Raw genomic sequence first — 23,650 nt, forward strand, 5'->3', positions numbered from 1 at the left:
TCCATAATTGGAGCCTCTTGTGCACAAGATCCAGGATTAAGGAGCAGTTGTGAGAGGACAGCTTGGTTGGGCTTATTAACTAAAGCCAAATTACAAAATAAACTTGTGTCAAATTAAATAAAATCCAACCCACTAGGAAAGTAAAGGAAAATGATTTGCACAAAGCAAGTTTTATGTGATGTAGTTCTTCATTCATTTTCTGGTTATTTTGAGGTTCCCATTAAAAAACAAAAATGAGGGACCTTTTGTGCCCATATGGTTTAAAGATCTACTATGTGTTGGTGTGGCGTGGGTTCCTACCCTCTGTCTTGGAATAAACATGGAGCTTAGGTTCCCTTGATGCTCACACGTCATAATGGTTCAGTCCGTGCAGATATAGATTGCTGCTAGGGAAAATTGTTAGTTTTTTGTTCCAATCTGTCCATTATAGATTACTGTTGAAGGAAACTTCCTTGTACATGATGGAACCTTCGAAACAGTCATTTGACTTGCCGTCCAATTCCCTGGACTTGAATCAGTGACTTGAGGCATATTCTGGAAAATATTATAAGCTGTATCTTGGGTGAGAGTCATATGAAGTGCCTTGTCTTTCTAATTCTTAGGTTTGACATTACACACGGGAGGACTTCTAGAAACTCTTGGCTTTGGGGAAGAGAAGAAAAATGTATTGAAAGAGGCTTCCCAGGGAATTTTGTATTGGAAGTGACTTATTAAACAAGGCTCCAAGAATGACCTCTAATGTGTATCATACTATCATCATCAATCTGATGGGACTCAAGGTAGGAGTTTCTTTGGTCCTTTCCAGATCCAGTAACTTCAAGTCTTTGGCATGAAAGAAATAAAAGGGATTTAAGAAAATTGCCCTCTGCCTTCTTACGGGGTAGCATGGCAAGCTAAGGAGAAAATGATCATGTTGGTCTCTGTACATAGAAGTGTTTGGGGGCCTTTCTGCTAAAGAAATCAAAAGGGGCTGTAATTTTATTTTTATTTTTTTTGGCGTTCCAACATTTACAGGCCTCATAAAGTATAGTGGCTTTTTCTCATAAATTTTTTAATTAATCAAAAGAAAGATATTTTCTATTTATTTAATAAATCCTATAGCATAAAGCATTTTTGACAATGTTCTGACAATACTGAAGGGATCTTCTGGAATTGTGACAGGAAAAAGAATATTTTTAAGTTGGCTCAAGGTGAGTATATAGCACCAGAGAAGATTGAGAATGTATATGCCAAGTGCAAATTTGTTGCCCAGTGTTTTGTATATGGTAAGGAATTTGATTCCAACCCGAAATCCACCCCGCCCCAAGAAAAATAAAAGAAAAGTGTCCCCTTCATTGGCTATCAGTGACTTTGCTGACTCGCTGATGGTTTCTTGGTGATAGGTGATAGTTTGAACTCCTCCTTAGTAGTGATTGTCTCAGTGGATCCAGATGTTTTGAAGGCCTGGGCTACTTCTGCTAACATAAAGGTGGTACTATTACTTGGTTACTTCAATTTCATTATATGCACATAATTTTTGTATTGATTTGGGTACAAGTTTCAGAGCATGAAAAGAATAGGAAGTGTTGTGTTTAGTGAAGCCAATAGACAGGTTTTTCCCCTTTTTCCTGACAAGTTAAAACAGTAAAGGGTATATGCTATAGTAAACAGTTAGTTATATTGGTTGTTTGCAATTGGAGATATTCTGAATTGTATTATTGAGCATTATATCAATATACAAAAAGGCATAAAGTAATACAACAAATAAGCTTTCTCCCAACTACTTAGGACTGCTAAGTGAATCCTGTGCCAACATTCGACTCCTTTTCCGTAGCTGCTATTAAGTTAGCATTTGTCATCCTTCTCTCACCACTTCACCGAGCTCATCTTCAGGCTTATGTGTGTCTTTTTAACCCGTTCAAAGTGCACCATGTCACTCTTTCTAGGTGGTGCATTTGTTGGTCTTTGTAACACATCTCTGAAACATCTCAAATGAATTTCCTTCTCCTTGTCAGTAATGCTGTATTGCTGTTTTAGTTTGTCTTTCGTGCATGATTTAAATGATGGTATTGTGATAAGGTGGTTATTCAACTGTTTCTTTTAGGCAAGTTGGATTTCTTGCCCAAGGCAACCCAGTCTTCTCTATTAGAAGCCATCTGTTGTCCTTTACTTGTTTAAAATGAAAATACATAAAATTCCTTTGCAACTTGTATTTTTTTTTTGGGATGAGATTGTAATATTTTATGTGAGACTCCATCAAGCCCATTGGGTGATCAATCTCCATCCAAAGGTTTGGTATATGTTTCTTTGTTTCCTTACCTTTTCCTATATGAGATACTTGATAACAGCTCTTCCAGTTATGTACTCGCAGTCCATTTTGTGTTGCCCTGCATGAAGGTTGAGGTAGTTAGGAAGACATAATTACTTCTAATTTGATAGATAACGTGACTGGATAGGGTAGAATAACGGAACTGGTAGCTGACCCCATATTTGTGGAATTTAGCTGGAGATATTTATTTATTTGCAAATAATAGCTTATCTGAGATATATTTATTCGCAAATAATAGCTTATGTTTGATTGTAATGCATCATTGAACCTCTGTATGTAAATGGATAATCGACAATCTGGATTCCTATCTGTTTATTTGGATATTTATCCAGATTAACGGATATGCTTTCGGATACCCCTGTAGGTATCTGTTTAGTAATTAAATATGAGTTCGGATAGTGCTGTATTCTCTCTGATAATATTTGATCCAATTATGATAAATATTACATATAACTATTTAATAATAATTATATATATATATATTTATTTATTTGTATTAGAGATTATATTCTATTAATTTATATTCCATATGCTAGAACTATTTATGTGGTATTTTATGTTATTTTTTATATTTCTAGTAAATCTCGAAGTAAAGTTATATTGGATAGTTATAAGAACAGCAATGTTGTACGGAGCTAAATGTTGGGAGATAAAGAAACAAGCAAGTGAGCTGAAAGGAGGGTGTTGAGGTGAATGAATGGCAAACTAGAAAAGATAAAATGAGAAATAAACTCATTGGAGGTAACTTTAATAGTAACTTCAATAGGTGATAAGTTGAGAGGGAATCGTTTGAAGCGGCTTGGATTATGTAAAACGAAAATCATTGACTGCACCTTTAAGGATTGATATGGTGCAGATTAGAGGAATATTATGAAAAGAAAAAACACAAAGGATAGGCCAAAAATCACGTTGGGAGAAGTACTGAAAAAATAGGGATGTCTATGGGTGTTGTGAGAATAACACATTGACTAACTATGGGTCCTTGGATGAATTCATATACCCGTTGGGCCTCCTACCCAGTAGCTTAAGCTTTGGGTTGGGTGCTTAAATAGGGTGAACAACTAATATCATCTTAGATGGAGTCAAATAGCGAAACAGGATTCATGTAGCCAGACCCCATTTAGTTGGAGAAAGGCTTTGTTGTGTTGAGTTTTCTTGGTGTAAATTTGTAAAAGAAGAAGGAGAAGGAAAAGAGGGAGGATGGAGTGCTGCAACTCTTGGGTGTCACAACCGTAAGGCGAGACTCCCCACCGATCTCATTAATTAATAGGGTAAAGTCCAAACAACACAAAAAGACAGAAATACCCTCATGGGAATCGTGGTTAGTATTAGCGCTAACCACGATTCCTCTCCCCTCTTACATCGATACATCTAACACTCCCCCTCAAGCTGGAGCATAGATGTTAATCATGCCCAGCTTGTTACAAATATACTCAACCCTTACACTTCCCAAAGACTTGGTAAACAAATCTGGAAGTTGCTCCCCCATTCGAACATGCCGAGGAGAAATGATCTCTTGTTGCAGCTTCTCACAGACAAAATGACAATCTATCTCGATGTGTTTCGTCCTTTCATGAAACACAGGATTAGTAGAAATATGGATAGCAGCCTGATTATCACACCAAAAGGTCATAGGAGAATTGTCAACAAACCCAAGTTCAGTCATCAACTGTTTCATCGACATCAGTTCACAAGTACCATGAGCCATAGCACAATATTCAGACTCTACTCTAGATCGAGCTACAACGGTCTGTTTCTTGCTTTTCCACGACACCAGGTTCCCTCCAACAAACATACAATATATTGAAGTAGATCTTCGATCAACTGGAGATCCTGCCCAGTCAGCATCTGAAAAACCCTCAACCCTCCCATGACCATGGTCAGAATATAAGAGACCACGTCCAGGAGCCTTCTTGATATATCGTAGAACTCGTGCATCCCAATGTGATGACCGAGGAGCGGACAAAAACTGACTCAGTACACTGACAGGAAAGGAGATGTCAGGCTTAGTCATAGTCAAATAATTAAGTTTCCCTACAAGTCTTCGATACTTCTCAGGATCCTCAAGAACATCACCATCATCTGCCATAAGGTTCAAATTTGGATCCATAGGTATCACACCCTGAATTCCGAACCACCGGAATCTGTGACCGGAGCGTACAAATACGCTCCCGCAATACTGTCAGGATCACAGATGCAGTATTTAAGCTAACTCATCCACACCGCACAAGACACAAATGATCAGGAGAGAATATAATATAATTAAATCAGAGTAACGGAAGCTAAATGATAGTATAATAACATAACTGTCAATGTTTATCCCTGTTCAATAATCCGTCACAAACATACTCGAAACCATGATGACATCCCATCAGGACTTATGTATTACATAGTATATAAATAATACATTCTTCATGACGGGATCAAAATAATGAAGTAGTTAGTATCAAAAAGTAATATCCAAAAGAGGCCATCGGCCCAATGTCTCAAGAAGCTGCTCTCCTAAGTATTAAGTCTCACAGTAGCAGTCTGGTCCATGCTCTCCTTCCTCAGGGGCCCACCAGTCCTCGCCATTGCCGCCCTCAAGGGCCATAGGCTCCACCAAACCTGCATCATCATCTAAAAAAAAGTTTCCACGAGGGGTGAGCTCCACTGAGCCCAATGAGTAAATCAAATCATGCAAAGGGTTACAATATGCATGGATGATAATGTTATGATGCATGAAAAATTGATTGCATGTGCACCTAACTCTAACCTCTAAGTCAGGTATAGTACTACTGCAACGCCCTAGGTAGCATCCCCTGCCCTCCATCTCTCTCACGCGGATGGCCTTCCGGCGATGTCAAATCCGAGTTGCGCGGGGAGCCTGCCAGTCCCGGTCCTCGATCGGACTCGCCGGTCCCAGCACCTCAATCGGTACACACTGGTTTACCTAGCAAACCCCCAAAGTTAATCCCACTGCTACGGTTCTGGTACTCGCGTCAGAATCGCCGCTCCCAGCACCTCAATCGAAACACACTGGTGTCCCCGTGGGGGATTATCCAACACGCAAACCCCTGTTGGCAAGGGTCGTAGTACGGGGTACGATATCGACCTAACCAACAACATCTAATACCTAGAAAAGGGGGTACGTACACGTATAAGCCAGGGGCGCCGGGCTCGCAATCATCACGCTCCCCCCAGCTTTACACGAACACATACAATCATAATACAAATTTCGATCCCAAGCCCGGCGCACACTACGGTACTTGGATCTCATCACACTCACACATTCCATCATCCTTAACCATTCTCACATTTCAATATAACCTCACATTCATTCACATCACATAATGTTATCCATCTCAACGCACACACACACCACATGCTCTCATGCCAATGTCATATCGCAATTGAAGAATTTAAAGTAAAATGCAACCTAACTTATACATGTAATATGTAAGCATTTCAATCATCACTCCTTACAACACATGGTCCATCAACCAACCATGCTTAATAACCATTCATACATGTAAATAAAGGTAAACCATAACCATGAAGCATAACACATTTTCAAACATAGGTTCGGGTATCCGATTTCCTCACCTTGAGTTTTGGTTTGATCGAACCGTGGGTGATCCGGCGTGCTAGAATGTGAGTCGACCCCTGTGTTTGGGTGCCCTAGATGCACAAAAGACACACAAGAGGCTACTACTAAGGTTCCCAAAAGGATAGGAATCAATAGGAGTTCAAAAGGTTAATATTGCAAAAAGGTAGAAGCAATTTCTGAAAACGGTAGAAGGGTTCTGGGTTGCTTCTACCGTTTTCATTCTAACTTTTTTTGGCAGAGAGAAAAAGGTAGAAAGGCAAATCAAAAAGGTAGAAGGGCACCTGGGTGCTTCTATCGTTTTCATTCTACCTTTTTAGGCAGAGAGGAAAAGGTAAAGGCAGATCGAAAAGGTAGAAGGGCACCGGGTGCTTCTACCGTTTTCATTCTACCTTTTTTCGGAGAGAAAAAGGTAGAAAGGCAAATCTGAAAAAGGTAGAAGGGCACCTGGGTTGCTTCTATCGTTTTCATTCTACCTTTTTTAGGCAGAGAGGAAAAGGTAAAAAGGCAGATCTGAAAAAGGTAGAAGGGCACCTGGGTTGCTTCTACCGTTTTCAGCTGACTGCATCTACCTTTTTATAGAAAAGACTTACATTGAATACTTGGCTTGGGCTTTGGTTTCATGGCTTAAATAGGTATATCCTAGGGTTATACCATGCTATTATGGTTAGAGTTATCACCCAAATCTAGGGTTTTAGGTCTCCTAAACAAGAGGGTTTATAAACCCAAGCTTACACATGAGATGGTTCATAGATTTGAAATCAATGAACCCTAGCTTATGTATTCTTGAGCTAGAGTTGGCATTGATGGCTTAGGTCACCAAATGGGGAGGATGGAAGCCTTTACTTACCACATCAAGGAGGTTTTAGTACCTTCCATTAATGGTTTCTCCAATAGGTTGGTGAAGCCATTAATGGTAGGACACCATTTAAAATCCAAGGATGGAGAGATTAATAGGGGTGAGAGAAGTAATGGTGATTAGGTGAGGGACTTACCAAATTGGGATGGTGAGTGAGTGAATCCTCCTCCCTTCCTCTCTTCCTTCTTCCTTCTTCCTCTCCTTCTTTCTCTTCTTCTCTTCTTCTCTTCTTTTTCCTCCCCAAATCGATTTAGGTTTAGTGTGAGATGGGAATAGTGGTCTTTTGGCCTTATCTATCCCAAAAGGTCCCTAGGGCCTGTTTGGCTGGGTTTTGGTCCTTAGGCCTAAATGCTCTAAGGTCTGTTTGGTTAGACACCAAACCATAAGTTCATGTTCAAGTTATTGGGCCTCAACTTATGAGGCCCACAAGCCCTCTCTATCTTTAAATTAAAGGGGTGTTATACACCCAAGCCCAAATAAATTATCTATATGTAATATTATTTATACTATAATTGGAGCATAAGAATAATGGCTTACTCCCAGTCATCGTAAAGCGGTATATCGAATCGGGCCGGGCCCCGCGGGTCCACCTGCGGAGGGTACGCCAAGAACACTCCTTTGTTGACAAACTTCCCCCTGTCCTTGTCGATGAACCTATCCTCGACGACCTCCCCCGTCTCAAAGTTAACGATCTTGTGGGACAGTTTGAGTATCATTACCCATAGCTCCCTGGAGTATACCGCCGCCGATTCTACACAGGTTTAACCAGACCGGTTAGACCGAGCTTTAAACCGGGGTTTGGGCACGGATTTAACAATAGGAGTATCCAAAGGTTTAGTGCCCAACAACCCTGTCTCTGAAAGCAAGTCAAGAACATACCTTCGCTATGAGAGTGAAATTCCTTTCCGTGATTGAGCAACTTCAATGCCCAAAAAATATTTCAGTCTTCCCAGATCGTTAGTTTGAAACTGTTGTCCCAAATGAACCTTCAATTTCTCAATACCAGAAGAATCATCTCCTGTGATGACAATATCATCCACATAAACTATCAACAATATCCTTCCTGCATGTGCATCAGATAGCCGGAAAAACACTGAATGGTCACTTTCTGATCGATTCAGCCCAAACTCCAACACAACATCAGTAAATCGGCCAAACCACGCTCGAGGTGACTGTTTGAGCCCATAGAACGATTCCTTCACCTTACACGCCTTACCATACTCCCCCTGAGACCCAGGCATAGTACTAAATCTCTCGAAATCTCGGTCGAGATCTCGAATATTTCGAGTATCTCGACCTGACCGAAACGAAACAGCAGCTCGAATAAAAAAAATGCAAAAACTCGGTCAAAATTTCAACCATCTTGCGATATCTCGAGACAAAATCAAAATCTCATGAGATATCGAGATTCCTTTTTCAAAAGTAGCTTTATAAATACCAAAACTCGTTAGTCTCTATTGAAATTTCGATCGAGACTTAACAAGCTCTGGTTTTTTTGGGTTTTTTTCTCCTCGTTAGTCTTAGTCGTTTCTTCTCCCATACTATGATGTGGCATTCATTTGACCTACAGTCGGAGAACAATGCACGTCGGCTCCATCGGACTATGAGTGGGGTCGATCCTGGACGTCGGAGTAATTATTATTAGAATATTTGTAAACATTTGAGTCACTAGATGACTACTTGACTTGTATTGGACTATTGGGATATTGTCATATTGATATCATCTTCTTAACTTGTTATTTACTTATTGCACTTAATATTATGACTTAAGTTATGACTTATGAATCATTCATTTTATGTTTCCAACTTCCAAGTCAATTTACTTGTTTAAATTTCTTATTAATTATTAATTTATTATGTCCTCTAGTACTTAAGTCTTAAACAATGTGTATGTGTAATTAACTGTACATTGCCAATCAATGGTGCAAATCCAAAACACCACTTTGGGTGACTATTTTTGCAATTCGAACATTTAAATGTGTTTATTTAGCCTAAGATAGGGTTTCCATGAAGTTTCAGGCCTTAACTTGGCATAAAACCTTCCGAAATGACCTACCGAAACATAACAGAAAAATGCAAAATTTCGACTGAATATTTTGGATATTTCGGTCAGCCCGACACACCGAAACGAAACGAGTTTTCGAACCATGGACTCAGGAGGTTGCTCCATATACACTTCCTCAGAGAAGATAATTCCTTAGTCATCGCAACTCTCCACCCAGAGGACTAGATAAGGCTTCTGCAACAGACTTATGAATAGGATGACGCTCAGCAGTAGACAAGCAAGCAGTAAAACTAGAGGACAAACCAGAATAGGAAACAAAGTTAGAAATGGGATGTTGGGTACAACTCCGAACACCCTTACGATGAGCAATAGGAACATCTAAATCAGAAACAACGGGACGGTAGGAGAAGAGGAAGTACCTGGTGCAGGATTAGGATCTGCCGGCAAAGAAGGCGAGGTAGAAGTATTCAGCCGAGAGGTGTATCTTTCAAAAGGTGTAACACGTGGTGCAACCTCGTTCGGAGCGCGACACTGAAACACCACAAGAGGTTCTGTAGAACTAGGAGGCAGAGCAGATGACTAAGGAACCTGCAAACCAGGAGAACTTTTGACTTCATATACGGGCAAATCATCATCCAAATCAGAAGAAACTATTGAAGACTTAACATAAGGAGTAGACTCAAAGAAGTTAACATCAGCTGTCACAAAATATTTATTTAAATCAAATGAATAACAGCGATAACCCTTTTGAGTTCTAGAATACCTAACAAAAAGATATTTTAGAGCTCTGGAATCCAACTTAGGACGACCAGGGCGATGATCTCGAATAAAACAAACACTCCCAAAGACACGAGGTGGTAACACGAACAATGGTGTAGAAGGGAACAACAAAGAGTAGGGAATGCCACCTCCCAAAACCGAAGAAGGCATGCGGTTAATGAGATAGCATGCAGTCAAGACAGCATCAGCCCAAAAAACTTTCATCTCAAATAGAGGAGATCAAGTGACCTCCATTAAATGTCTATTTTTCCTCTCTACCACACCATTTTGGTGAGGTGTGTCAGCACAAGAGGACTGATGAACAATGCTGCATCATAAAAGCACTGAAGGAAGCTGAAAAATATTCTTTAGCATTATCACTACGAAGGCTTTTCAAAGAAATACTAAATTGATTCTGAATTTCAAGAACAAAGGCACAAAAATTTAGAACAACTCAGAATGACTTTTCATTAAATAAATCCAGGTAACTCTGGAGTAATCATCTACAAAAGTGACAAAATAAAGAAAACCCAACTTAGACAATACCGGACAAGGCCCCATACATCTGAATGAACTAAAGAATATTACCTGACAAGGACCCCACACATCTAAATGAACTAAAGAAAAGGGTTGATTAGACCTTTTATTGACTTTATAAACTGGACAATGACCGAAAACGACTATCCAAAATTTTTAAACTTTCCAATGAAGGATGACCCAAGTGACAATGAATTTGGTGAGGAAGCGCCACACTCGAATATGCCACAGCTAATGTGTTCTCAAGTAGATACAACCCCCCAAATTCACGGCCTCTACCAATCGTCTTCTTCAACTTTAAATCCTGAAAAACACAATAGCCAGGAAAGAAGGTAACAAAACAGTTATACGTTTTGGTGAACTTTTGAACAGATAATAAATTGAAAGGAAATTTGGGCAAATAAGAAACAGAAGATAATGACAAAGAAGGGGTAACATGCATAGTGCCTATACCCCGGACTTTTGCTAAAGACCCATCAGCTAACACAACATTGGAAGAGGACTCACGAAATGAAGAAAAAATACCTGAAAACCCAGTCATATGATCCGAAGCACCTGAATCAATGATCCAGGGATGATAAGTGGACGAAAGACACGCAGTAGCATTACCTGTCTGAACAAGTGTAGCAGTGGAGAACTGAGATGACTGGGAATTATGAAATTGGGTAAAGCACTCATACTCTTCATCAGACATCTCCATTGTCTTTCCCTCAGACTGTGGAGATGAAGCAACAACAGAATCACTACTAGCTGAATTGGCAAACTGAGTTGGTTTACCATGGAGTTTCCAACAAAAACGTTGGATGTGACCAGGCTTGCCGCAATGATGGCAAGTCCTCACTACCCCTGATGCCTCTGAAGTAGTCTGAGTACCAGACACTAGGCCCTTACCAACCCCACGACCACAGCCAGCACCACCATTACCAACACTGCCCCCACGGTTAGGGGTGAAAGACGCCAATGCAGAAGTTTCCACGGGTGTGGTATCATGTGTATTTTCTCGTGAGACACAGAGAACACGAGAAAAAGTCTCTAAGAGGGTGGCCACTTTATTGCCACCAAGGATCTGAGAGCGGACAGCATCAAACTCTTTACCCAGGCTACCCAAAAATCCCATGATTGCAAGTTGTTCACGCTGATTTTGCATTTGCTGCTTATCAGAAGTAATAGGAAGTAAGGAATTCAGTTCCTCATACATCCTCTTGAAGTCTCCAAAATACTGAGTCAAAGAACATCCCTTACGGTCAACACGATAGAAGTCCTGAGAAAGCTCATAAATCCAAGAAAGATTGTTCTGTCCGGAATACAGAACATTCAAATAATCCCATAGTTCCTTTACAATATCGATATGGGTCACTAGATCAACAATATGGTGATCCATGCAATTTAACATCTGTTCTAAAATTCGGGCATCCACCACTGTCCATGTAGCATCAGAATCATTGATGCAGGCATAGAGGCAGCAGTGGAGGACGTGGAAGTCCAGCTCAACCACCCAAAGATCCTTAGAAGATCTGAGAGAATAAGAGCCCAACATGGCAACATGGCTAATTGGATTCTGACTGCAATCAAGGATCCTTGATTGGCTGATTTGGTATTGATTGCAATCAAAGATTGATTGGCTGATTTGGTGTTGATTGCAATCAAGGCTTGATTGGCTGATTTAGTGTTGATTGCAATCAAGGATTGGTTGGCTGATTTACAGTTGATTGCCTTCTAATCTTATCCTTAATTAGTTTTTACCTAATATGCTATGTTTTTATTGTATGTTCTTATTTTACTAAAACTCAATCTTAGGCTTAGTGATTGAGATTGGGCTTTGGGAATCCTATAAAAGGACCTATTGTAATAGTGGTAAGGCAGATTTTGAATAATATTGAATTTGACCTCCATTGGAGAGTTTCAGAGGAACTTGCGAGTTCCATTTTCTGTGTGTTCAAGTGTTAATCTCCTCCCTTCCCTTGCTCGATCCTACCCTTGGCACAAGGCTACTCCATTCTGGTATCAGAGCCAAAGCAGGGTGCAACGAGTATGGCTCCCAAGCGTAGGGTAGGTCACACTAGTCACATAGAGGACGTTATGTTGAGAGAGGGGAATGCTCAACTACGTCAACAGATTGCTGCAATGAATCTTGAGATGGAGCGTTTGCGAACCTCATCTCGTCATTCCAATAGATCGGATAACACCACAGGCAGTCAGTCACCCTCATCGGAAGATGAAAGGCGTGCTTTTGCTATGAGACCACTACGACGACATGCTCAAGAGGAGCGAGAGGTCGAATGGTATCGAAAGTTGAAAGGCGACCACACAACTCCAGCTGAAAATATCAACCTTGGAGTGGAGAATCGGCAACTTTGCCAATAAGCTACCGACGATCAATTCATCACCTAGGCTGATTGGAGAGAACCTCCCAAGTTTGATGAGTACTAGGATGAGTACGTCGACGAACATGGCGGTTTTGAAAGCCTTGAACCTGATTCTATTTTAGAAGCACAACACGGTGAGCCAGCATCATTAAATGTAAGTGATTGTTTTCCTTGCAAAGAAGCAGTCCCAACAACCACCGATCTTGCCATCAAGGAGATCACCTCTCAAGTCTTTGATTTGGTTCCATCATGCATATCAGTTTCTGATTTTGGAGATTTTTTCGTGAAGGAAATGATGAACACGTCACCGTATCAACATCAATATTTGGAGCCGTTTCAATTGTGCAACTTTCCTTTACTTATTGGTTGACAATTTAGCGGAGAAGACGAATGGAGACATGTTCCAATGGATCGACATTATCAATATGTATGATGATCTGTATTTGGCCGTTATTTCTTTCCCGTCTGTACTTCAATTTGTTCACGGTATACACATCGTCAACAAGCCATATTTTATTGCCTCATTTTTTCAAGCCGTGAACATATCAATTGCTATCGCCATCAAATTTGAAGTTGAGTTACCAATTCTATTATATTCAATTGGAGATATCACTATCTCCAATGACTTTGTCTGGTTTCAACTTGATCCTGGTAGAAGGCGAACATCTGAAGATGGTGACTTAAGTTCGAGGTCGAATTATTCTAAACCAGGTGGGAATGATGCAAGCATAGAGGCAGCAGTGGAGGACGTGGAAGTCCAGCTCAACCACCCAAAGATCCGTAGAAGATCTGAGAGAATAAGAGCCCAACGTGGCAACATGGCTAATTGGATTCTGACTGCAATCAAGGATCCTTGATTGGCTGATTTGGTATTGATTGCAATCAAAGATTGATTGGCTGATTTGGTGTTGATTGCAATCAAGGCTTGATTGGCTGCTTTGGTGTTGATTGCAATCAAGGCTTGATTGGCTGATTTGGTGTTGATTGCAATCAAGGTTTGGTTGGCTGATTTACAGTTGATTGCCTTCTAATCCTATCCATAATTAGTTTTTACCTAATATGCTATGTTTTATTTAGTATGTTCTTATTTTAGTAAAACTCAATCTTAGACTTAGGGATTGAGATTGAGCTTTGGGAATCCTATAAAAGGACCTATTGTAATAGTGGTAAGGCAGATTTTGGATAATATTGAATTTGACCTCCATTGGAGAGTTTCAGAGGAGCTTGCGAGTTCCATTTTCAATGTGTTCAAGTGTTAATATCCTCCCTTCCCCTGCTCGATCCTACCCTTGGCAGAAGGCTGCTCCAATCATCCTTGGTCTGTGTCAAGTGCTTCTCATGTCCACGACCCCCAACAATTTTCTTCCATTGTTGAAAATTGTTGGCACCTTCCAACTGCTTTTCCACTAACTTGTTGGAAGAGATTTCAGTAACAACAGATGTATTATCATCGATCCAAACAAACAGTCCAAATATGATGCAGAATGTATCCTGAAAGTTGACCAAAGACTGATATAGAAACTGAGATAGAATATGTCCAGAAAAATGATCCAGAAAACTGTTCCAAGAAAAACGATGCAGATTATGTCTAGGAATTTGATGCAGAATCTGCTCAGAAATTAATCCAGAAAGCTGTACCAAAAACAACGCAGGTTTAATCCAGAAAAACCGATGCAGAATCTGCCCAGAAAATCAAGTTGCAGTGAATGTATCCAAGTTCCAATAATATTGGGAGTGGAGGGAAGTGAATAGGACAACAGAAATGGCTGAATTGAAATACGATTATTGATGGCCAAGCCTCTCGCCGCAGGGGGGGCTTGCCCACCAGAATGCTCGCGGCCGGCGGTCTCCCAACCCCTTTCATTCTTGGCGGTGGTGTCTCTCAGTTCGGTGACGACCCCTTCGATTGCTGTGAGGAAACCATCGATGCACAGAGGTACACCTGCCGTTTTCTTCTCAGAAGAAGAGATAGAACAATCAGAAGAGCCTTTCAGGTTAGCGCTAGTGGCGAAGTTTTCGTACGGGAGGCCATCGCTGTTCGAGGTGAAACGGGCTCTGCAAGCAGTATTCCACCTGTCAGCGGATGTGGTAATTTCCTCTCTCGACGCGAGGCACCTTCTACTACGGTTCGTGAATCACACAGACTACGTGAGAGTCTAGCTGAAAGATCACATGATGATCAAGGGATTCCCGTTTAGGTTCTTTAAGTGGACAAGAATGTTTAAAGCAGGGGTGGAGTCCCCAGTAGTGCCTGTATGGGTTTCGTTTCCGAATCTGTCGGTAAACTTGTACCAGGGTAACTATTTTCTATCGGTTGCAGGGGTGGTTGGGAAAGTATTGAAGGTGGATGGTGCCGCGTCAGGGTGCACCAGAACGGTTGAGGCGAGGGCCTGCGTAGAATTCGACCTTCGCGCTAAACTGCCTGAAAAAATCTGGATAGGGTGTGGTGCTTCAGGCTTCCTTCAGAAGGTCTCATTCGAACGACTGCCTATGATTTGCATGGGCTGTGGAAAGTTAGGGCATACAGCGCAGATTTGTCGAAAACTTGCCAAGGTGGGTCAAGTAGGAGGAAGAAGGTTAGGGGAGCAATGCACAGGGGCAACACAACCCCCAGTGAACGATGTGGAAGGCCCAACCCCCTTAGGGGGAGCCCTAATGGAAAATGCCAATCCGGCCTGCAACTCAGAGGAAGGGCAGAACGAGAAGGAAGCACAAGCAGTGGAAGAGCCATCGGGCTCGGGGTTGGGGATCGAATATGGTGCTACTCCTGGTGCTGTTGTGATTTCCAATAACATTCAAGTGGAGGGGGAGAAGGCTATAGATAGGACAAGGACCCCCTCGGTGCGCCTCGCAGATCCCCCGTAGCGTTGGTATATCATTTCTATCGGGTAAGCGAGTGGCTTGAAGCCCTCGCCCATATGGTTTAGGACTGAGTCCCTCCTGCTTAAGCTTTAGCTTTCTCTGCTAGTAATCTGTCATAGGCTTGTTTGCCCTTTTTATATATTCAATAAAATTTCTCTTTAAAAAAAAAAAAAGAATTTGCCCAGAAAATTGATCCAGAAACTGATCGATATCATTATCTCAAACACTCAACAACACATATACCTAAATTGAGATAGAAGCCGCAACCTTCTACTCCATAAATCGATCACCAAAAAAGAGAGCCCTAGTTCTTAAATTCGAAGCATGAACTAGGCTCTAAAAATCTCCAAAATACAGCATAGGGTGCTGTACCCCTTGAAATGAAGAACGAAAGAAGTCTCAAATCACCAACCAGCAATGAACCAATCGATATTGGTTGAAACTGTGAGAAAGAGGAGAACAAGATACTAAGGAATATATAGCAGTCCTAAGGATCTTGCTCTGATACCATGTAAATCTGTAAAGGAAGAAGAAGGAGAAGGAAAAGAGGGAGGAAGGAGTGCTGCAACTCTTGGGAGTCACAACCGTAAGGTGAGACTCCCCACCGATCTCATTAAATAATAGGGTAAAGTCCAAACAACACAAAAAGACATAAATACCCTCATGGGAATTGTGGTTAGTATTAGTGCTAACCACGATTCCCCTCTCCTCTTACATCGATACATCTAACACTTAGTATTTATAGACCGTTGAAAAACCAGTGGGGAATTATGAGACTTGAATTTGGATAATCCATTAGCAGATCTGAATTTGGATTCTGAGATGAACTATCCTATGGATATTGAATCAAATTTTGATGGGGTGGATATGCTAAAGGTGTTCAACATTTCTTTTGTGTTGGTATCTTTTCTTTTTGTGGTCCAAACATTTTTCTGTAACTAGAATCTGGAAACGGTGTTGAAGAAGATTAACACAATTTGCTTCTGAAAGTTATTTTTCCATTCTTGTTTTTAGTGGCAAAATAAACTGTTCGACTTATCTAGCAAGGAAAATGTTTATTATTATAATATTGAAAGTTTGATATTCAAAGACAAATTTAAAAAAATGAAATTACAAGTATCCAATGATCTTTTTTGGTATTCCATCTTCTGAACTTTTGGTTGTTAACTATCTTTGTGGCACATATTTTATACTTCGCAATACTCTTTGGCAAAATCGTATTATGTGAAACAATTATTGTCTGCTATTGTTAAGGCAGTACTTAAGTTACTTCCGTGCATATTATCTTATCCTACAAAATCAGCATCTATACTGGATGGTTGAATGACCCAATATACTGACATCGTACACAACTTGATGGTTGGAGTAACTTTATGGACATATAGGTATAATGGTTTTCTTTGGACCCCAGACACCACACTATAAATGTTTCAAGATGACTAATGTGGTTTTTGAGTTGCACAATAAGTAAGATGACAGTAAGACCAATTACTTATCCGACTTACATTCATTTGAATTCTGGTGCTTGAATAGGTGTATGCATCTGCCCATGTGTTTCTGAGTGGAAAACTCCTTAATTTGGATTTACTTGTACCAAAGATAATAATCTGGTTATCTATTTTATGGCTGACAACTGGATGCTTATGTGCAGTATGATGATTTGGGACAGCTGTGCAATGACCCAAGAGCAAGAGCAGCTGTCCTTGCTGACATGGATGCTCTTGGGAGGGAAGCTCAGGTAACCTCTTTCATCAAATATTCTCTCTGCTCCCCTTATAGTTTGCTCGCACATGTTCCAAATCTTACCCTTAAAACATCTCTTTTTTTGCCACTATGTAGTTGCGAGGTTTTGAATTTGCAAAAGCAGTTACTTTAGTGCCAGAACCATTCACCGTGGAGAGTGGTCTTCTCACTCCAACATTGAAGGCAAGCATCTTGATTCTCCTTGGGATAGAATTGAAGGCTAAGTAGAATTAAAGGGGCTAATTGTGCTGCGTTATTTGTTTTATCTCCAGATAAAGAGACCTCAAGCAAAGGCTTACTTCGCTAAAGCAATTTCTGACATGTATGCCGAGCTTTCTACATCTGACCCAACACCTCAGAAAATATTGTAAACTGAAGGTTGTCATGAATGGTGGAATAAAGAATAAAAGTCAAGCCTTCCAGTACAGGTATTCTAAAGGCAGCCCATAGTTAATAAAGTCATGACAGGTGAAGGAAAACAGGGGAAAACAAAAGAAAGTAGATCGTTTTGGAACTGACTACTCTTGAAGTGGATTACCCGAAGTTTCAAAAGAATGGGGAAGGAGAAGTAGGTGGAAGCCAATAGTGTTGCCATTCAAGATGTAACATTTTTTTTTGTCAAAATGAGTTTGATTGTTTATGTTATTTTATGTTCTGAGCAAGTAAACTAATATCAATGCAGCTGAAGGAAGAAGCTCGGCCAAACTATGAAGGCAACTCATGCCCTATTTTATGCTGCATGGCAAGTCGGCTGGGGCAATCTGAACTGTTGAACAGGAAAAAGACATACTGTATAGGTCTTGTGTCAAAATTCGTGTTTTAACTCAATTGGATGGCCCACCATGTTTTCTGGATTTCCATCATTTTTTTCACCATATTACAGAATCATTCAATCTTTTGTGGTTTTACTTACTGGATTTGACATGGAAGGGTTCACTTGGGCCTAAAATTGACATGAGCCAGCGGATCGGAGGGTGGATCCTATGTTTCAGTGAAATTTTGGTCCCAACCAACCAGCCTTGTCTAAAATGCATGCATCCATCTTCTCTTCAGTATCTTTTACCATGTGCTTTTGTGAACTAAAAGGGAGAAAAAATGCCACTCCTGTGCCCAGACATGGGCGCGTGTATTGACTGTCGCACCCCTGGTCATTTATTGCAGGTGTGGCGTGCGCTGCGCGACCGGGTGATGTTCTCTTTCTCATATTATATTTGCAAATATAATTTTGTTGGAAGACTTTTACAAACTGTTTTGGTGGAAGTAGAGTATATAACCCCCTCTTGTTTGTTGGGGGGGGGGGGGGGGTTGGGGGGCCAGAAGAGATTTGAGTGAACATTCTCTGCAAAGATCCCTCTCAACCAAAGACGTTTGGGGATTACTAGTTACAACTGTTTTCATTTTTCTGGAATTGGGAGCGCTTTTATATATATAGAACAGTTTTCTGGAATTGGGAGCGCTTTTATATATATATTTCTTTGGGTTTGGGGGGGGGGGGGGGGGAAGAAACAGTTACAAGTGTTTTAAACTTTTTAGTTAAGAAAGCATTGTTATTAGCTTTGCACGTTTTATGTGAAAGCGATTTAAACACTGGTTTAGAAAGCATGGGTATTAGCTATGGTAAGTTCATTTTTTTAGGTGGATTCTGTTGATAGATGGATGATATGTCCATTCCGGCCGTTGGATAGTGAAAAACATGATCTAGGTTAGCCATGTGTTAAATTTCAGTCTAATTACATCAAATATTTCTTTTCTATTCGCATACATGTGTACCTGTACTATAGAAATTACTGTGCATTTTCCCAACCCCGAGTGGGAATAGATTATTTAGATTAAAAAAAAAACATAAAAATGGATCGTTCAGATTTATCTTGTGATTTTCGAAAACATCATCTCACATTGTTACATGGATAACTACTACCCAATAATGAAATTAAAGCACTCTTTAAAACACTTTGAAACCATATTAATTTGGTATTGAGCTCAGCTCAATTATAATAATAATTGGTTAAAGTTTTTTTCCCATAGTGAGTTAAGAGAAATCTAGTCAATATTCCTTCTGCCTCCTATTGTAAGTTTGAAATGCTGTTGGCAGTATTTTTGGAGTCCCATCCAACCACCATAATGTGTGGATTAAGAGATTCTCTTCTCATCGTGGGTGAAGGAATCCTTGATCCATGATAACTTGGCTTGTAAGGGGGACTCCATTTAGGGAATTTATCATTGGGGTATGTGGATTACATCTCCGCAGCACATCAACTCAATTGTTTGACTGAACTGGTTAAAATTGTTCCTTGATCCATTGTTATTAAAATTTGGCTGAAAACCCATAGAGCAAACAAGTGCCAAAAATTTTCAAATAATAAGGATTTGGAGAAAGAGATAAAGGTTTCCACCACCACTGTTGTTGGTAAGTGAAAATTAATGGAATTTGTTTTCCCAAGTATGATATAATCCATTGTTAAACCACAAAGATTGCATTTAGGTTATGTTTGGTTGAGATTCTGATTCTGATTCTGAATTCTTTGTTCATACATATCGGATTTGAAGCTAACTCTCTAATTCTGATTGTTTTCCTTAATTTTGATTTTGGGATGGTCAAAATCAATTCCAGACCAATTCTCTCCACTGGCTTACAAATGGGCAAGTGAGGGTAAAATGGTCGTTTCATTTAGTAGTTTTTTTCCCCGGGTGCCCATTTATCTTGACTTTGCAATCAAGAGCTGTGATTTAAGAATTAAAATGCAATGAATTTTTACTACCAAATGTGTTTCTTCGATTCTAGCCCAAGAATCATATGAACATGATTGTGCTAATCCAAATGCAAGTCCGAAATTCTTATAATTAAGTTAGAATTCAATTCTAGAGCAGCTGGCAATGGGTTAGAGCGGTAGAGATTACGTACCCCCGAGGAGGTCTTGGTCTTGGTTTCAAAACCTTCTATTCTAGGGCTCTCTATCTCTCTCGTTTTCACATAAAATGACCTTGCTACCCTTTCATGTACATAATCATTCTGTCATAACTCATTGATGCGCTCTTCTATGCTGATTGCTCAGAGAACCTTCTCCCATTTACTAAACCTAGAAGTGAACTGGAGCAGTAACTAGATGAGGCATAGTTGGGTTAAGAATGAGAGTTGAAATCTGTCTCTTGAGGTAGCAAAGTTGGTAAATTTATTTTCTTTAGTGGTCAGGGGATTGGTGCAATGTGGGGAACTTGGGATCCCAATTCTCAGCCGCATATTTTGGGGCCATGGATGATGACCCATGACTTTGGGAGGGTGGGGGGCTTAAGAAGGAAGTTTTATCCTATGCAGTAATTGCACGGTGCTGTATTGTAAGGGTATTTATGTAATATCCTTTTATATGTTCTAATATAATTCTACTTGTATTAATACTCAGGCTGTAAGGGGCAATCTAGTAATTAGTCCATTTGATCTAAACCCTAGTTTTCCTATAAATACTAGCTGGAGGCAGCAGTCTGGGTATTCCAAACTAGATACTCAGGGTGTAATGCTTTAAGCAACCTTGTACTTAAATCCTAAACCCTAACATGTATTGCATCGTACGGCAGCTGTAGAGGCCATGTGTATCATGTGGGGGTCCACTATGCCACATGGTCTCTGTTGCACCGCACGATGCAGTACAGTTACTGGAGAGGTTAACGATTCCTTAAGAAGCTTCTCATGGCTTTCCTTTCCTATAGAGTTGATCAGAATCTGACAAGTGAGAAGTATAGAACAGTTGGCAGTTGGCACTGCCTCACCTACCCCTCTTCCCTCTACCTCTAGAGAGGACACTGGTTTCAACTCCAAGTGGGTGTGGGGCTCTCTCTCTCTTTCTCTCTGCCTAATAAATGTTAATTAGGTCAAAAGCATCTACTTAGGTTCGTGTTTACTTATCTCGAAAGAATAAAAGACCCCATCTGGTTTGGACTGACTTCCTTACGTCCACTACACCATGCGAGCATCTCGAGTTATGAATTTGTGAAAGACCCACTTGACACATCCATAGACACAGACGAGAGAGAGAGAGAGAATAGAAATGTAGACTAGGCGTGGAGAAGCGTGGTGGAAGGAGGCAAGAGTGGTAAGAGAATATTGTAGTAAAGCATTCCACATGCGTTCGTAGTTGTTACTACTGGAGTACTGGTACCGTAGACGAAGGAATTGAAAGATCACAAACATTTACTTAATACTCTTCGATCCATTATCAGTGGGGATCGAATAAGAGGGAGAAGTATTAATTATTATTTTTATATATGTAAGCTAGCAACACGGGTGGTCGCTGGTTGTCTCGTCACATTTCTGCAAGGAGATGATCAGATATGAATTGAGATATGAATCAACAAGCTCGATGCGTGGAGAACTGAATATTTAAATCATCCTCATTCCCTCAGTGTTGTTGATGTATAGATTTCCGCGGCTTTTCTCTAATATAACTTGAGCTTTCAGCTGAAACAGTAGAAACAGTAGTGTGTCATGTGTCCAATGGCGCTCATTTTATTGTATGAACGTTAGGTTGGACCAATCTAGTATGTGATAGGTTAAAGGGTTTGATTTAACGTATTCCATCAAGGAGCTGGCTCCTGTGCATCCGGACAGCCGGGCTGCATGTGCAGCACAAGACTCAAGGCGGTGCACTTTGACCGCCTTACCCCTGTCCAAGTGCCTTGCCCGAGCAGAGGTAAGGCGGTCAAAATGCAGCGCCTTCAATATGCCACTGCACATGCAGCCCGGCTGCTCGGATGCACAGGATCTTTTTCGTTCCATTAGCTCTAGAGATGTTGACATATCGGTCAAATACCTAACATTTGATATCAGAGTCAAGCACCATATCACGTGTTCGAATCACAAAAAGAGCTACCTGGAGTAGAGTAAAAATCCTCAAGAAAAGGGTATGTACTTGCCACTAAGCTAAAAATCCTCGAAATCCTGGAGCAGAGTGAGAGAGAGAACAGGTGCGTGACATCTCTCATGCTTGTTACCAAGTGTTGCTCTCTCTCTCTCTCTCTCTCTCACTCAGTGGCAGTTCCCAAGTCCCAAATATAATGGAAGTAAATTAAACCTCCCTCAGATCTTTAAAATCACCTTCAATTCCTTCAACCCTCTCGAGATCCCAAGTAATTAAACCCCTTCAATTCACAATGTCTTCCATCTCATTATTTTAGGGTTTTATATCTTTATGCCCTTTAACTTGCTGCTTTTAATTAAACAGACAGAGATTAAACGCAGTTTCCCAATTCTGTTAATAAAATATGATATATTAAAAAAAGAAGACAAAAGAAATATCACAGTGGTTTCTGACTTCTCTTTAATTAGTTTCACAATTTTATCATAAACTCTGAATAATGCAGTAGACATTAATTAAGACAAGAAAAATTTTGTGGGTTCCAACAATCTCATCGATCTCAGTACTGTTAAATCTTGTGATAATCTCCATTAGCTTCTTCTTTGTATTGGGTGGAAGAAGACCCAACAGCTTAACTTACGGCTTACATACGGCTTCTTTTTTAACTATTTTTATCATCCAAGAATGCATTCCGCGAATGCATACCAAACACTGCCGTAATATATGAAATAACATCTCTTTGTGGGAAATTGTGATTGATGTCCTCTCATGGTTAATTTAAGAGAAAAGAGATTCCAAACACATAAAAAACTGAATACAACTTAAGGAAGGACCCATTCAAGAAGACAACTAGCCCTTTTAATGTGTCAAATTAGAGAAAGCAAACCTGAAACAAAAATGGCTCACTTGATAAAGATAGGTGATACATATTACCATGTACCATGGATCATATAAGCCTGTTGGAAATTTGTTCAAGAAATCAATTAATGAAGAATTAATTATGTTTTTGAATTACATGATATTAAAGGATTTTTTTGGTTGTTCATAGGTTTTAACCTAAAATTACTCACAATTAGGGACAGAATTGGACATACTGTTTATATGATCGTCACATTGTGTGTTGTCAGGAGTGTTGATTCTAAAACACAAATGTGAGGGTACACATGTGTATATTGAGCAAGAACACATAAGAATCTTGAATGGACTACTATCATATGTTTGTGAAACAAAATTCTCATCAATAGCTTATAGTTGGTCCTCTGTCCTGAGAGGTCATTATTATTGTAGTTAGGCATTATGAGTTTTTGGTATACCAACTGGTTGATGTCTCCCTGAACTATGTATGGATGCGTTGAATTCATAGCGTTTGATTATGTTCGAAAGAGATGATCAACAAAGAATCTACTTCCCTAAGGGATAATATCAAAGAAAGATATTTATATATATCCCAATAGGATCTTACCCCTTCTTTGTTTTAGCAAGCATGAGCTATTATATGCAGCCAGATACAGTAGAGAAGTGAAGTTAAATATGAGGATTCATATCCAAATTAGTAATGGAAAGAGGGAGAAAGTGGCTTATTTTTAGGAAATTAGTTGGTAGGTTTCAGTTTATATAGGGTGTACAGAGAGAGGAGGCCGGTCTCCCATCTTACTAGATTTCTCTCTCATTCACTCTCACTTCCTGCGGTTTTAGGGTTTTGTTATCCCCGTAGCACTACTCTCTCATGTCTCTTACGCATTTGATATTCGTTAGCATGCTTTGACGCGGGAGCACGC

General features: G+C 40.2%; 1 protein-coding gene across 2 annotated transcripts in view; it reads left to right on the forward strand.

Annotated features, from left to right (window-relative positions):
- The window catches only part of LOC122639818 (long chain acyl-CoA synthetase 6, peroxisomal-like), a 42,713-nt gene extending 24,733 nt beyond the window's left edge, over positions 1-17,980 (forward strand). The window contains exons 19-24 of one of the 2 annotated variants that reach the window (XR_006329577.1): positions 1,162-1,265; positions 1,383-1,468; positions 16,934-17,020; positions 17,122-17,208; positions 17,298-17,453; positions 17,708-17,980. Coding sequence is in view for 1 of the 2 variants with exons in the window: in XM_043832815.1 (XP_043688750.1) it covers positions 1,162-1,265; positions 1,383-1,468; positions 16,934-17,020; positions 17,122-17,208; positions 17,298-17,396 (463 nt within the window). In the remaining variant the exon portion in view is untranslated. Of the gene's footprint in view, positions 1-1,161; positions 1,266-1,382; positions 1,469-16,933; positions 17,021-17,121; positions 17,209-17,297; positions 17,505-17,707 lie in introns of those variants that run through there. The other variant, XM_043832815.1, reaches the window with a different exon arrangement.
- Positions 17,981-23,650: the final 5,670 nt, after the last annotated feature.

The sequence above is a fragment of the Telopea speciosissima genome, chromosome 1, assembly GCF_018873765.1.
Source record: "Telopea speciosissima isolate NSW1024214 ecotype Mountain lineage chromosome 1, Tspe_v1, whole genome shotgun sequence".
NCBI lineage: Eukaryota > Viridiplantae > Streptophyta > Magnoliopsida > Proteales > Proteaceae > Telopea > Telopea speciosissima.